This window comes from Eurypyga helias, unplaced genomic scaffold, assembly GCF_000690775.1.
Source record: "Eurypyga helias isolate BGI_N326 unplaced genomic scaffold, ASM69077v1 scaffold3422, whole genome shotgun sequence".
NCBI lineage: Eukaryota > Metazoa > Chordata > Aves > Eurypygiformes > Eurypygidae > Eurypyga > Eurypyga helias.
The window spans coordinates 1-15,014 of NW_010233883.1; the positions used below are offsets into that span (position 1 = coordinate 1).

At 36.9% G+C, this 15,014-nt stretch overlaps 1 protein-coding gene across 2 annotated transcripts in view; it reads left to right on the forward strand.

The window, feature by feature from the left end:
* The first annotated feature begins 1,161 nt into the window (after positions 1-1,161).
* The window catches only part of LOC104517241 (glutamate receptor 2), a 19,323-nt gene continuing 5,470 nt past the window's right edge, over positions 1,162-15,014 (forward strand). For both annotated transcript variants that reach the window (XM_010161836.1, XM_010161835.1), the window contains exons 1-2: positions 1,162-1,356; positions 14,134-14,381. In XM_010161836.1, coding sequence (XP_010160138.1) covers positions 1,261-1,356; positions 14,134-14,381 — 344 coding nt within the window. In that variant the 5' untranslated portion in view covers positions 1,162-1,260. The remainder of the gene's footprint in view (positions 1,357-14,133; positions 14,382-15,014) is intronic.

Consider the following 15,014-nt stretch of genomic DNA (forward strand, 5'->3'; position numbering starts at 1 on the left):
TATAGTTACACCTATATGTAATATTTTGTCAGGAATAGTTTGAAATCTCACTCACAATACAGTTGGCTGGGTAAGTGATTTGTAATCTTTTTACTTAATAGATAGAGGAGATACATCAAGACATACCTAAGCTACTGCACGGCCTTAGTACTAGACTTTCAACTGCATGCACATATCTGCCAAATAATTAAGCACATCTGCAAAGATTATGTACTTCTTCCTATAATGTCTTGTTTGGAAAGAAAGTAGTAAGTAATTTCAAAGTTTCAAGGATCATTTAAAAAATGGGAAGTTTGGCACTACTGGCAGTATCAATAATTCTGTTCTATTAGTTTTCTAGTATTGAAAATCATTTAATTTCTCTAGTTGTGTGCTGTATACTGTTTTATATCTTTTCTTGAGTTCTCTTTTCTTCTCTCTTCTTGAGCAGGAGATGCAAAACAAAGATCCATAAGACCCCACCTGCTGCAGTTAAAAACATCAGATTGTTATTATTTAAAATTACACTTTCTTCACCATTTTTCTGTGTTATCACTGATCGTTTCATGTTCAGTCCTCAGTTTGTTAAATGCTTGTATCTTTCAAAAGTTGTGTGCACGTTTTAGTTTATGAATATTCGCTGGGCCAGTTTTTATTGCAAATAATGCAATTTGTTTCTCAGCACAGATTGTCCACAGCAGCGTAAGCCATTGTTTTGTGGAAATCAGTCTTTGTCTGAATGTCTTAGGAAAATAAGCAAGCTGAAGGCTCTTAATATTTAAGTGCATACTGGTTTATCTAAAAGCACTGTTTCACTGATTTTGTTCGATCCTCTTCATAATGTCACACAAATTCACTTCAGAGGGAATGATAAGCTTATGTGTTAAATATAGCACATTACGATGGGAGCAGTTTCCTTTCATGATGTTCAGAACTTGGAAGAACTGGATCACTAAATTCTCCCTAAAGTAAACTCTGGAGTCCTGATTTCAGCGAAGTGCAGGAGGTGTAGTGACGTATGCATTGATTCCCTTCTGATTAGTATGCATAGCTGTACTACGAGATAGTCTGAAATGCTTCCCTACAGTGTAATGCATCATTTGCATAAAACTGATAACATGTGTTCCTTTTTAGGACGTTCATTTCACTTTACAAATCCATTTCATACTTGTTATTAGATCCCTGTCTGGGCGCATTGTTGGAGGTGTGTGGTGGTTCTTTACCCTCATCATAATCTCATCCTACACGGCTAACTTAGCTGCCTTCCTGACGGTTGAGAGGATGGTGTCTCCCATTGAAAGTGCAGAGGATCTTTCCAAGCAAACAGAAATTGCTTATGGGACATTAGATTCTGGCTCCACTAAAGAGTTTTTTAGGGTAAGAATTTCTACTTTTTAGATTTCTGTTCTGTTTTAAATAGGTCTTCTGTCATGTAAATGTGATTTCCCTAGGCTTTATTAAAAGGTTTCTATAAAAACGTGATATGTGCAGCCTAACTCACAAGTATAAGTGGTTTTGTTTATTCATTATCCTTACATTTTATTTTCTCTATATAAATATGAGGGTCATGTTAAAAATATCTAAAGCAAAAGTGGGTGCAAGAAATTACCTAAAAAAATATTCCACTGTAAAGTAAAAAACAAGGTATGTTCAGAGAAGGGGGTTCATGTCATTCATCTAAGCTCTTAAGACAGTAGCTAACAATTATAAACAAGGCTCTTAAATATCATTCCTAAGAAGAGTTACTGTTTGTATTTGCATTAGAGTAATGCCTTGGAAGCCTGTCAGTCAGTCCTCACCTTCTACCTCTGTGTATTTCAGTTTAAAAAATGCATGAGACTTCCAATGTGTGAGTCTCAGGCTGCCCTTGAGACACCAGCTAACATGGTGAAATCCGTCCAGCAAATGAGGCACTAAGGCTGCTGGGAAAAACTCTGTGACTTTTTTGTCTCCTCTGTGTGCCCTGTGTGTCTCTCCCTGTAAAACCAAAGTGGGTCTGAACTGCTACAGATACGAAAAACCTCTTGGTTTCATGTTTTTCAATGGATGATGATAGTGTTAGGTTTAAACAAAATGTATTTTAAAATAAATATTTTTACATTTCAAACACAGCCTGCCATGAAAGCGAAATGAAAGATTTTCTCACAAATACTTTTAATGTAGTGTATAGTTAGAGCAGTAACTGCTAGACTATGGTTTTCACAGGATCCTGTAATGCATACTTTACTGGTAACGTACTAAATAGGAACCATGTTTGTTTCAAGTGAAGAAAAGCATTATTTTCTGATTTTGATGATAGGTCCTGTAGTAAGACCTGCTGCTGATTGCATTTCTGTTGGCTAAACGGAAACCAACATCAGGTGTGTGAGCTAGTAAAGATGAGATCAGGTCTGTGCTAAGAGTGTTTAGAAGTGTTTGGAAGTATACAAGCCTATGTTTCAGGGTTTGAGAGCATAAACTTTTAGATCATGACTATACTGGGCATTAAATGTGACCTAACAGTAGGTCAGGTCTTTTGAATAGTTTCTTGTTAGAGATTTTTAGGCTTTCTTTTAAAACAAAACACATTTGCACATGCATGTATCAGTATTAGTTTTTGTGCTCCTAGTATATACGTACATGTTTCCAATTAGACTTCTACACAACTAATGTTTCTGGTGACTACCTGAGCATTAATAACTTGCTTTTGTAAAAATCAGGTGGAGGGTTTGTGAGGGCATATTTTTCACCTTTTTTTAAGTTAGCGTTGGCTCTGCACAAACAAGGCTATTAATGATCTCCGGAAATTTCTTCTCAGAAATTTCTATCACAAACAAGTTGGTGCATTACATGTAATGCAACTTCTTAACCTCAGGGGTCTATTTACTATGTTAAAAATCCCTTAACTTGCCCAGTTATTTTTCAAGAAATAACAGCTGTCAGAATTTCTTTCTAGGAGACCTGAAACTCATGTTTCAGGAATTAAGTTCTCTCTGCAGAGGGCAGTGTGAAAACAGTCTCTAACACTAAGGAGACTAAAATTTCACCCAGAGTATTTCAGTATGGTGACTGGATTGGAGTGGATGTGTGATTTTTATATGACCTGAAATTAGGACTCAAATTCTTTGAACAGCTGGAAACAACTTGAATATTTTTCTAGTGACAAGCTAAAATGGACTGGCTTTTTCTCTATCACTGTCGCGAATTAAAATAAACAATTCGGTTTTTTTCACAGTCTGTTTTCTTGTCAAGAAGTAGAATCATAGAATGGTTTGGGCTGGAAGGGCCCTTAAAGATCATCTAGTTCCACCCCCCCTGCCATGGGCAGGGACACCTTGCACTAGACCAGGTTGCTCAAAGCCACATCCAGCCTGGCCTTGAAGACATCCAGGGATGGGGTATCCACAACATCTCTGGGCAACCTGTTGCAGTGCCTCACCACCCTCTCTGTGAAGAATTTCTTCCTGATATCTAATCTAAACCTCCCTGATTTCACTTTGTATCCGTTACCCCTTGTCCTGTCACTACAGGCGCTTGTAAAAAGTCCTCTCCCAGCACCCTTGTAGGCCCCCTTCAGATACTGGAAAGCTGCAATGAGGTCTCCTCGGAGCCTCCTCTTCTCCAGGCTGAACAAGCCCAGTTTTCGCAGCCTTTCATCATAGGAGAGGTGCTCCAGCCCTCTGAGCATCTTCGTGGCCCTCCTCTGGACTCGCTCCAAGTGGTCAATATCCTTCTGATATTGGGGGTTCCACAGCTGGACACAGCACTCCAGGTGGGGTCTCACCAGAGCAGAGTACAGGGCAGCATTATTTACAAGTTTGTTTTCTATTAAGGAAATGTATACTGGACCTAAATCTTCACTAATAGAGCCCTAATTCCTGGAACAGCACAAAACTAGGGTTCACTGTATACTGCGGATGAGAAGAGTAAACTGAATTTTCTTTGCTAGTAAAACATATTTTCTGATAATACTTTACGCAAGTGAAAAATAGATATTTCTCAGCATTTTCCAAAAAGGAATTCTCAGCCAATAGCCAGATGGTGAAAGTTAGCTGAAAAATCCTATACTGAATAGCTGAATACATGTGTGTGATGTTAATTGAAAGAGGTGGGTTCAAGTCTTTGACCAGCTTCTATGACTGCTTAAATGACATGAACTCATTGAGATGTTAGGTTAACTTGGGAATCTCAGGGATGTCACTTCATCTTGTTCTCTTGTTTTGTTATAGGATTCTAGTCTTTCAGCCACCTATGGCAGGTAGACTAATTCATGTCTGCAGTGGCTGTGGCTGGCTCCAATGTCTGCTGTGGTGAATAGAGCAGTACAGATACAGATTAGAAAAACCCGAGTGGAGGATCTTTAGCAGCTCACCACACACCTCATAGATAGTATGGGAGTAGGCATACAAGCGAGTCCATATCACTTGGATATAACAGCCTTGGCACACTTGACAAGCAATGTATTGCCTTTGCACTTTCCCCTGTTCTAATTGCATACTCACTAGCTTTAAAGGTAGTACAGGCTAGTAGGACAGACTCTTGCCAACAGTGAGTAGAGCATCAGTTGGCACTTAATCAAGAAACATAACTGGGAAAAGGGATGAAAAGCATCATACTCTATTTGTTCCTAGTGCTGCTTTAAGATGAGAAGTTTGGTACATCCTGTAGAGAAAATATGAGTGCAGAAATAATGGGTTTAAGACTATTTTAAAAAGACCAAAGAAAAAGGTAATGACAGAGCTTTGCTGAGCAGTAAACATCAGCAGAAAACTATTATTTCTTTATAATAATGTTACATATACACCATTTTTCTTCAATGGAACATCTGTCATGTCTCTTTATATATTTGTAAATACCACAATGCATGGTAGGTTTCCTCGGGAGATCTCAGTGCTGCTACTAGGAGAACTGTGAGTACAATCCAAGTCTTCAGAGTTCTGTTCCACTGAGTTGGGATAAGTACCACTTCTGAGACTTACGGGTGCCCTGTCTTATGGATAGTGCTTTTAGGGTTCTTAGGTCAATCAAAAGCCTAAACAATGATATACAGTGCATTGCTGCTGCATTTTCTCTTGGGTTTACAACCTGAAGTGATGGGCAAAACCTCAAAGAAAATGTGTGCGGCTGTGATTTTCTGGAAGTGCATATTTTTTCTCAGATCAGTAGTGGCTTGTAGTGATGAGAATGTGAATGGGACTGCAAGCACTGCTTGGAAGATCCAGGAGTCATATCAGTTGATCTTGTCCAGGCGCATCATCTGTATAATTGTCAGATCGCAGATGCTATTTGATGGAGCGGTAAATGGTGAGGTGGTGGAATTTCACTACTCTGGTGTGTACTATTGACACTATCCACAGTCACACTGTATTTTTACCTTCAGTGATTTCTCAGCAGCTGCTATAAATACATTTGATGTATGCACTAGCCAAGACACATAGTTGAACTTTGAAGGGGAAAAAAAAGTGACTAAGCCAAGAAGACAGACTACTGCTCACCTGACATTACAGAAATTAATTTCAAAACATTGTCTATATGAGTTAACTCCTGAAGTTGCCTTACTATATGGGCTATGGTACTGGAAGAAAGAAGCAGTACAGCTGTGGAAGTATTCAAGTTTAACATTTCACTGCAACATTTCCATGCTTTCCACCTGCTTGAAGGCATATTGAAAATTAATATAGAAGAGATACAAACAGAACAAAAACTAATTACTTTTACAATTCAATCATGTTGCTGTATGCCTAGCGCTACTCATCAAAAATATATAGAAATCTGATGGACAAGTGAAATCAATAGTGGTACCTTTTTTCCCCACTTTAAAAGATGAATTGTGACTAGTCCCATGGGTAAGGTAAAAAGGCATCTCAAAAGAAAAGATGTGTTCAGTAATAATCACACTAATTTGCATTCTCTGTCTGCATTAGTTTTTAAATAAAATCTTTTTATGTGTACCTATTTTTGAACCAACAGCATGACGACAGACCAATCTGATTCATTCTGTTTTGGTGGCCTTTAAGAGTAAATCCTCTACTAAAGTAAAAGCAAGCAGAACTGCTCCATAACAGAGAAGTCTCCCTTAGCTTTTACTGAAAAGACTGTGCAAGAGTTGCTTATTCTTGCTTAAGAGGCCAAGAGTTCCAGAATAAAAAGCTGGTCATAAGAAAGATGCCAATAAAATGATAATCCTTACTGTCTTATAAAGAATTCCTCTTCATAGTGAAAAGCCAGTAACAAACATAAGATCCAAGAACTGACAAGACTCCTTGAGTCATTTCTGCAAAAATGTTGTCTGTTGGGAGTCAAGGAAAATCTGGCCTGAAGATTAGTATGGTTGTCTTTCCTGAGGATCTTCAACACGGTCCAGTGCCTCTATATTTACGAGTACTTTGAAGTATTTTTTTACCATGTAAAGGTATTTAAATTGATGATTATATTACAAGAGGTTATGCAAGAAGAGAGAAAGCATAAAGCAGTCTGTCCATGAACCTCAGTCTGTCTTAATGCTCATTAAGATATTCAAGCTTCTAAAAAAAACCCACAGGAAATCTCTAAAGCCAGTGAGAAGAGAAGAAACACTCTGATTTAAAAAATGAAATTGAGGTAAAAATAATTATGAATCATGTCTCAGCCTCAATTTGAGATGTGGAAGAATTACTGTTTCCAGAATTAAATTTAGACTAGCTCCAGAGAAGCTTTTGAGAGGTGAAAGAGACAAAAGATGCAGAAGATTATGAAATCTTCTTTAACTTTTACTACAAGCTCCCTACCTTAAAAGGGGAGGGCTGTAAGACTGTAATTCCATAAATCGGTGAAGGACATATGATCGGAGAGTATGTGTTTGGCTTTTTTAATTTGACAGAAATAAAAGGTGCATAGCTGAAATACTGAGGAGAGAGATCTGAGCACTGAGATAATGGTAAGACTGCCCTTTGCATCCAATAGCATATTATCGAAGGTATGGTTACGTTTTTCTGTGGCCTGGAGGGTTCAAGTGATTAATTTTCTGTTATTATCTTGGGTTTTTGAGGTCCTTGCGTCTGGGATACACACAAAAGATTTGATTTAGGCCATTGTGAAAGTCATTTTAAATGCAAGAATACAGTAACCAGTACTTACTCTTTTTTTCCTCAAAGCATCTCTCTGTTATTTTCTGGTTTCATTTTTTTCTCTCTCCACATTACTCAAAATCTAATGTCTTTTGCACGCAGCTCAGTGAGCCTAGTGATCACTGTGGTGCTTCAGAAACCATGTAACACATATTACACAGACAGCTTAATTTCAAATTAGTGTTTGATGAACATATATATTAAAAATAAAATTTATTCCTTTCTAATAGAGTTTTCCTTCCTTGCTTGTAAGGACAAATTGTGTCTGATAAAAGAAACGTCCTATTTCCTGATCTTCTTTGTCAAGTTTTCATTGTTTTCTTAGCTATTCTAACCAAAGTATGCTATGTAGTAGGTAATTTTGTGCTGGACAAAACTGAATTTGCAGCAGTATAATTTGAAGAATCTCCAGCGATGTTTGATTTTGATACACTAACATATGTATGAATTAGTGCAAGCTCTGTTTGCACTACTCCTGGGGGCAGGAGAACGGTTTCTTATGGTTAGAAACATTCTTTTATTTTCCAGCCTAAATGTATTTATAACTAGGTTATCTTCAGTTGTTACAGTACCTTGATAATTATTGTGTAGATTTTTTTTCTTCTCAGTGTTTATTTTCCTGATGCTTTAATACAGAGCAAGTATGGTTGGTTGGTTTTTTTTTTTTTTTTGTTTTTTTTTTTTTTTTTCTGAGCTTTCAACTCTATCAGCAAAACTGCATGTATCTATTCTTGATTGCCAAGCAAGACATTTTGGTCTCCAGTGATCTCATAGCGCTTCTATGTGTGTGTCGTAGTTTGTATGAATTGTTCCTGAATGTGGATGAGCAGAGGTGTACATTGTACACCATCTGAGATGTCAGTAGTGCTTTTTACAAAGACATCAATATTTCTCTCTCTTTTCTGGAAATAACTTTCTCCCAGTTGTATCACACTGTTTTCTGGTAATCATTTTGATCATAGTGATTTGTGTTTGTGTTTCTTTTCTTCTGTTTTTATCAACTGAAGGTCTTGAATTTTATTGCAGATTTTCCTATTGGTCCCAAAGTGCTGGACCGTGCTTTAGAACTGGAAAGTTTCATTCTATCATTCTAGTGCTGAGAAATTTCCACTACTCATATATAACAAATAAATAATTTCCCATTGTCTGGCTTGATGTGTTTTGGTATCCCAGTTTCCTTTCCTACAGATTCTAGTTGTTTCTTTCTTGAAATGTTTTCACTCTAAAATGTTATCTGAAGCTATGCATGCCATGCAGTACTCCAGACCACAAAGGCGGTAGTCACATTGAATGCTTTTTCGTTCTTGTTAAGTCCAGACAGTATGTTAGTGGTTCTAGACTCTGGGCCTAGCACCTGCAGTTCACTAAAGGTCTGTGATTGCTTGAGGAGGTGCTTTTGTGTTTTGGGATTTAGTTTATTCCTCCTCCCCCACATGGGTGCAATAAGTTATTTTTGTTTGAATCCATCTTACCTTGTTTTGATCATTTCCATTTCTGTACCCTCGTTCCTATTACTCATTCTTCCTTTACATAAAACTCATTAAAAACAAAGCTGAAGTATACATTTAGATTATGGCCCTATATGTAGATTGTCTTTGTTCTCTTCAATTCTTCCCACCACCCAGCAGATATACTTTCTCCCATTCTTTTTTCACTTGTGAGGTTCAAAAAACTGCTGCTGTTTGCATTTTTTATTCAATTCAGTTTATACAACATACGGTTTCCTTTATGTTTTAATGTTTCCCCTAATCAAATCAAGATCCTCCTTACAAAACTACATGTGTTTCACAGTGATGTAGCAAAGCTGTAGTTGTAGATACTGCAACATAACTGTAGTATAGCTGTTCCTCTGTCAGTAGGTTTATTACAGTAAAGTTAGTTCTAGGAGTGGACAGTGGATTTTCCTTGTGACCTCAACTTCAAAAAGAAGAGATGGATTTAGGTCATCATTGTGCAACGTAGTTTGTGTTACATTCATCTGAGTTTTTCATGAAATGAGATTGAAATGGTCTGCTTTGATTTTATGCATCTGCTGAGTGATGGGGAAGAATTTTGATTTTGTTTAAATTAATAAGTCTCAGAGGAGGAGTAATTTCTTCAGATATATTAAGAGCAATTGAATGATCTTGAAACTTTAACACTAACATCCCTTTGTGTGATACAAGCCTTCCTGAACACTTAACTCTAAATCACTTGAAATATATGATGACGACGAAGGTCATTGTTTGGCACATACTGAAAGATAATTATTTTCAATATGCTTTTGAGGAGCAAGTTCTTGAGGTAGAAAGTTTTACAATTTTTATTAATAAGAACAAATATATTAAAGATATTTTAAGTAGCTCAAGTCATGGAAACTGGAAAGCCATAAAAATGCATTTTAAGAACATGTAACTAATTTTAACTAGTACTGGATAAAATTATCAATATATTACAAAATTTAGATCTTCCATCTATTTGAACTTCTATTGACCTTAAGTATTCACTCAGTATAAACAAGGCTAAGTAATTAAAAGTACTTAATCTTGAGCTAATTAAAGCTGAAAAACTAGTTTTGACCTATTCTGTAGTTTCTGGATGTATCAATAATTGATTACTGTGTAAATTGACAAGATTCATTTGTTGTTACTCTTTCTAGCTACTGGTGACAATAGCAGTTCCTGTCCTTTTATTCAGTGTGGAAGGTCAATGAGATGGTTACACAAACCATATTAGAGAATTGAAGTTCTGCTCCTGCAGTACAAGATCATCCTCTAGTAGAATGTTAGTAGTCTGAGGAGCTATTTCTGTCAATGACATACTAATTACAGCACCCCAATTTTAAGAATAATAGGTCTTTGAATGACAAAATGTAAAAGTTATCTGATGACCCACAAAATAGTTAATTAATTTGATAAAGCTTTGCATAATTTAATTTGCTAATGAGTTTCTTAATGAAGGCAGTATTTTACATTTAAATGGGATGTGTACTTTGTAATAATAATAATTTTCATAGTCGAAAAACCAAGTGGTGACATGATACTGGGGGAAAAAAAAAAAAGTGTTAGCTCCTGGTGCCTTTTTGTAGCCACTATTGTATTATCATAGGGGTGGTAAATAATGGGGGAAAACGTGTTGTTAAGATTAGGGTCTTGTACTGTCATGTTGGTGTTGGTTGTAATACCAAAGTTATAATTAGCTTTTAACATTTCATATATACACTGGAGTGTCATCTTGCAGTAGCAATCAGCCACAGTAATTAAGAGCAATGCAGATTATTTCCATATTTCTGCATTCCTGTAGTCAAATAATACAGCAGTCTACAATGGTTCTGTTGCTTGGATCGCATGATGGAAAGTTGTGGTGGGTTTATGGAGCACTGCTGTCCTTTAATGTATTTGGTGCCAGTAAAGATATAAAATATAACAGATGTGAAAGCCCAACTTGCACACAGGGCATCCTGCATTCACAAGAACTCTGCTTCTTCATCATTTAGTCTGTTGTTGCTGGTGACTGCATGCTCTTCTAAGTAAGGAGATGAAGAAGATCATTCATGTACGAATAAAATACGTAGTCAATTATAGCACTGGCCAAATTTGAATACAAATGTAGTGTGGGTTTTGTTTTTTTTTTCCCAATGTATTTGAGTCAGGATAAGTCTATGTGCTTTTTTAACTGTCACATGATACCGGTTTATGAGTGAGTGTGTGTGTCTGCACAGAGTGCCAGATGAAGGTCTCTTCACACTGCCTTTTTCTACATCTTTTAGCTCTACCTTTCAAATACAAGACAAGTTCTGAAACCAAAATAATGAAGGAAATAAAATGACACAGTTCTGAAAACAATGTGTTATTACTAAATATATTGTGTAGCAATATAAACAAAAACATGAAAAGTCACAAGTATCCCCTAGGTAGAGGCTTGTTGCTCTTATTTCTTATGAGTCTAGACAAAGTCATGGACTAGGTAGGGATCAAGACTCTGAGCTGTATGCATTCCAGCGTGATGTTTTTCAGTGTTCATGGCTGCAGAGGACCATGCAGTCAAGGCAAATCCTGAGTGTTATTTTCTGGTGACGTTTTTCGTTCCAGGTTTTTATATCCATGGTTGCTGGGTTGGGTGTTCCTACGCTCATGTGTATGGCAAGGACCCTGTGAGCCATCTAGTGGGAGGTTTCTTCTTAACACTTGACCATTTGGGAAATCTGTTCCCTGTGCATTTTCCCGTTCAGCTGTCCATCACCAGCCCCTTAGTCTGTCATGGATCTTCCCTCATCCTTCTCACTTACCTGCAGTGATCACATTTTTGTGGAGTGACAGGAAAATGGGGAGCTGCATTTTTTGAGGTAGAATGACAAAAGCACAACTGACCTCTGTTACTCAGTGTATATCAAAGTCTGTAAAAGGTCATTTTAATAAACCAGGAAATAATGGGGTAAGAAAAGGCAATTAAGTCAGTTCATGACAGTTACTTAACTGGAATAAAGAATGCCTATTTATTTATTGTTTGAATGTTTGTACCAGAAGAAAATAATGGTTTAAGTGTCAGCACAACCTCTTCTCTTCTACAATGTGGGATCCAAATGCTTTCTAATGGATGTGGTAGTGACGGGCACCCGAATGTATGTTGTCTGCGCTGGGTTAATCTGAACCATGTAAGACAACTCTAAACCAACTTCATTTCCCCCCTAAAGCAAACCTGTGGTGATTCCTGAAGTACCACTGTAATCATTTTTATAACACCGACGATGTTAACTTAGTTTGTTGTGGCAAGACCCATGCAGCAAGTTGAATGCATGACAACAAATGTATGTTGACCTGTGAAAGGAATGGCATGGAACATCTGTGTTTAATTAGAGAGTAAGTTTAGGGAATGAGATTTCAGGGTAGATTGAGTTCTTTCATATGCAGCTGGGGACTTTTGAGTCCAAGCCTGTGTGGGCTAAGGAAGGAGGAGATTGAGCACCCTGCAGAGCTAAACACTGGTACCTCTGCTGCCAGGGAAGTGATCAACAGCAGCAGGACTCAGGGAACAGATGATAGAAAGCTATGCAATTAGACTTTCTTTGTATGCTCCGGTGAAGTTGATGGAGTCTCTCAGACATTAAATGGCCTGACTGACTTGGATCTGCAGGTGGGAGTCTCTTTGAGCGTGGAATGCCATTTGCTATCTGCTAGAGGCACTTAATTGTGTCTATCCATGTATCAGGTAAATTGGCAGAGAAAAGTACAATATTGGATTTTTTCTAATGATTTTTCTTATATTACACAGTGATAATTTGCTTTGTGAACTAACTTTTCAAAGATGGTGCAATGTACCATTATTTAGGATTCCCCTAGTTTTTAGGATCATAATTTTTAGAATCTTCTGGATGGAGCAAGAACAGTCCATATGTAATATGGCAGGTGTTTCAAGAATCTGAAAAACCCACTGCAGCTTCAGTGCACAGTTACTTTTCTCAGTCATCCTGGACATGCTGAGTATTTCCAACCCTTCTGATATTAATGGGTAGGTATACTGAGTATGTAGATAAACAGATCAGGTTATGCAACAACAGATCTGCAAGGCTGTGCCGATGTACATGTAGGCTCTCGTAATAGTTGGAATATTTAGAAGTTAGAAAACTTTCAATGGCTTTTAGTACGCCCAGAACTTTTAATACTAGTAAATATACAGAGACCGTGGAGAAATCTGAACCTCAAAATCTTTCTAGACTACATTTCTGGATAAGAAAATGAGGGTAAGTCACGGAAAATGATAATGCTGTACTACAGGAACAGTGAAGCCTTGGGAGACAGTGATACCATTACCAATGCTTTTATATTTAATTCTTTTTTTTTTAATGGTATGATTATAGATGTTATATTTATAGCAGAATTGCAGTTCTGAAGTTTATGTTACAAGATGTGTAGTAGAGAAGTGCTTCTAATACTTTTTTTTATAGTACAGATTTAGTATATTGGCACATAATACATTACAGGGAACTAATTAACTATAAAATGAAATGGTCTTGATTTTCCTCAGCAAAGTAGAAATGTAATAATAGCTGAGTTACATGCAGCATAGTATAAACTTGCAGTAGTTTATAGTCTTCTCATAATGATTTAGGTTGTCTTTTTAAGAAAATTCATTTAGGGTTGGTTGTCAACTACACTGGTAGTTCTACAGCTATTTTAATCAGACAACGTAAAATGTGAAATGTTAGCATATTTAGGTTTTCTATTGAGCTTACAAAGGGGGAGATGATAAAAGCCAATGCCTTCTTAATTCTTCATGGGAATTGTACAGTATGTGACAATATGAGAAGTCTAGCTTCATATACTCTTTCCAACTGGTGATTGATACTGACCCTGACTTGTCATATGTCCCTTTCTGCCTTCTTTTTCTTTCATAACAATGCACTTCCTTTTTCATGACATCTAGGTAGCAAATTTTGTTTCCTGTATTTTTTTCCAGGTTAAAAAATACCAATCAGTTGGTAGTTAAAACTGCCACTTATAGTTATAACTACCAATTGGTTAAAGCAAAAGAAACGTACTTCCAGTAACAATCCTTCTGAAAGGAAGCCCTGACCTGCGGACTTGAGTTGGTGAGGCATGTGGAGTATTACAAGTAAGAACAACCTTGAAACAGATGCCACGCTATTAACATTCCCTTCAGGTTTCACAGCAATTTTAGTTTCCTCTGTGGAGCAATCTGAAGTTTTCTAGTGCCAATGACACATTTCAGCTCACTTCTCATTTGCGTAACGCACAGCTGCAGAGAGCTGCAAAAAAGATCATGTTGTTTGAGTGGGAATTTCTGATGAATATTTTGCTGAAGTTTGAATATAGATCCTATATTTTAATCTGGCACACCTCCGATAAAGTGGAAGTAGCAGTGTTTACTTCAAATCTTCAGCAAATAGAAATAAAGCAAATACAAAAAGCTAATGACAGCATAATACTAATAGAAAAAGAGAATGTAGGTGCTGCTATCTTTCAACATTGGGTAATAAACTTGTCTAAAAATGACATAATCATATTTTCCCAGGTGTGCTTTTGCTGTCTACGTAAAAATTAGTTAATTAGGCTTCATATTGTCTCCACAGAGATCTAAAATTGCAGTGTTTGATAAAATGTGGACCTATATGAAAAGTGCAGAACCATCTGTGTTTGTGAGGACTACAGCAGAAGGGGTAGCTCGAGTACGGAAGTCCAAAGGAAAATATGCCTACTTGCTGGAGTCAACCATGAATGAGTACATCGAACAAAGGAAACCCTGTGATACCATGAAAGTTGGTGGGAATTTGGATTCCAAAGGCTACGGCATCGCCACACCTAAAGGATCCTCATTAAGGTGGGTGGAATAGTATAACAATATGCTAAATGTTGTTATAGTATCCCACCTACCCTGATGTATCTTTACTGATGTCTATGGTTTGTATAAGGATATGAGGTAACTCTCAAACATTACATTTCAAACACTATCTCAAAATGAAAGTGCCTGTGCTGACAGTATTGGACAAATGTTTGGATACTTCCTTAAATTTCTTGCAGGTTTTCTAACCATGTAAACATCCATTTTATTATTATTTAAACATTCCAATTTTAAGGATTGTCTTCTTATTTATTTTCCTTTTTTTTTTTTTTTAGATTTGCTTTTCACGTTACTAGCTTATAGTGTGAGTCTATTTCCTCATACCTTGTAGAAAACGTCGCTCTGCTCATGAAACTAAAACCGAATGGCTGCATTTGAACAGTAAACCAGAGTAACTAACAAAATGTGCCATTGTTTAAAGAGGGCTTTGTTTCGGGGAGAGGATAATGCACTATGAATTTCTTTGCACACATCTCTTTACTATGTAGTTAACTCTTTGTATTCCTATTTTGTTGTTTGTTTTTTTTAGTGGAGTCACATTCAAGACACTGTTATTTGTTTGTTGTGGATGTGAGTACATTGCTGTAGAATATAGAACTCCCCATATTAGCA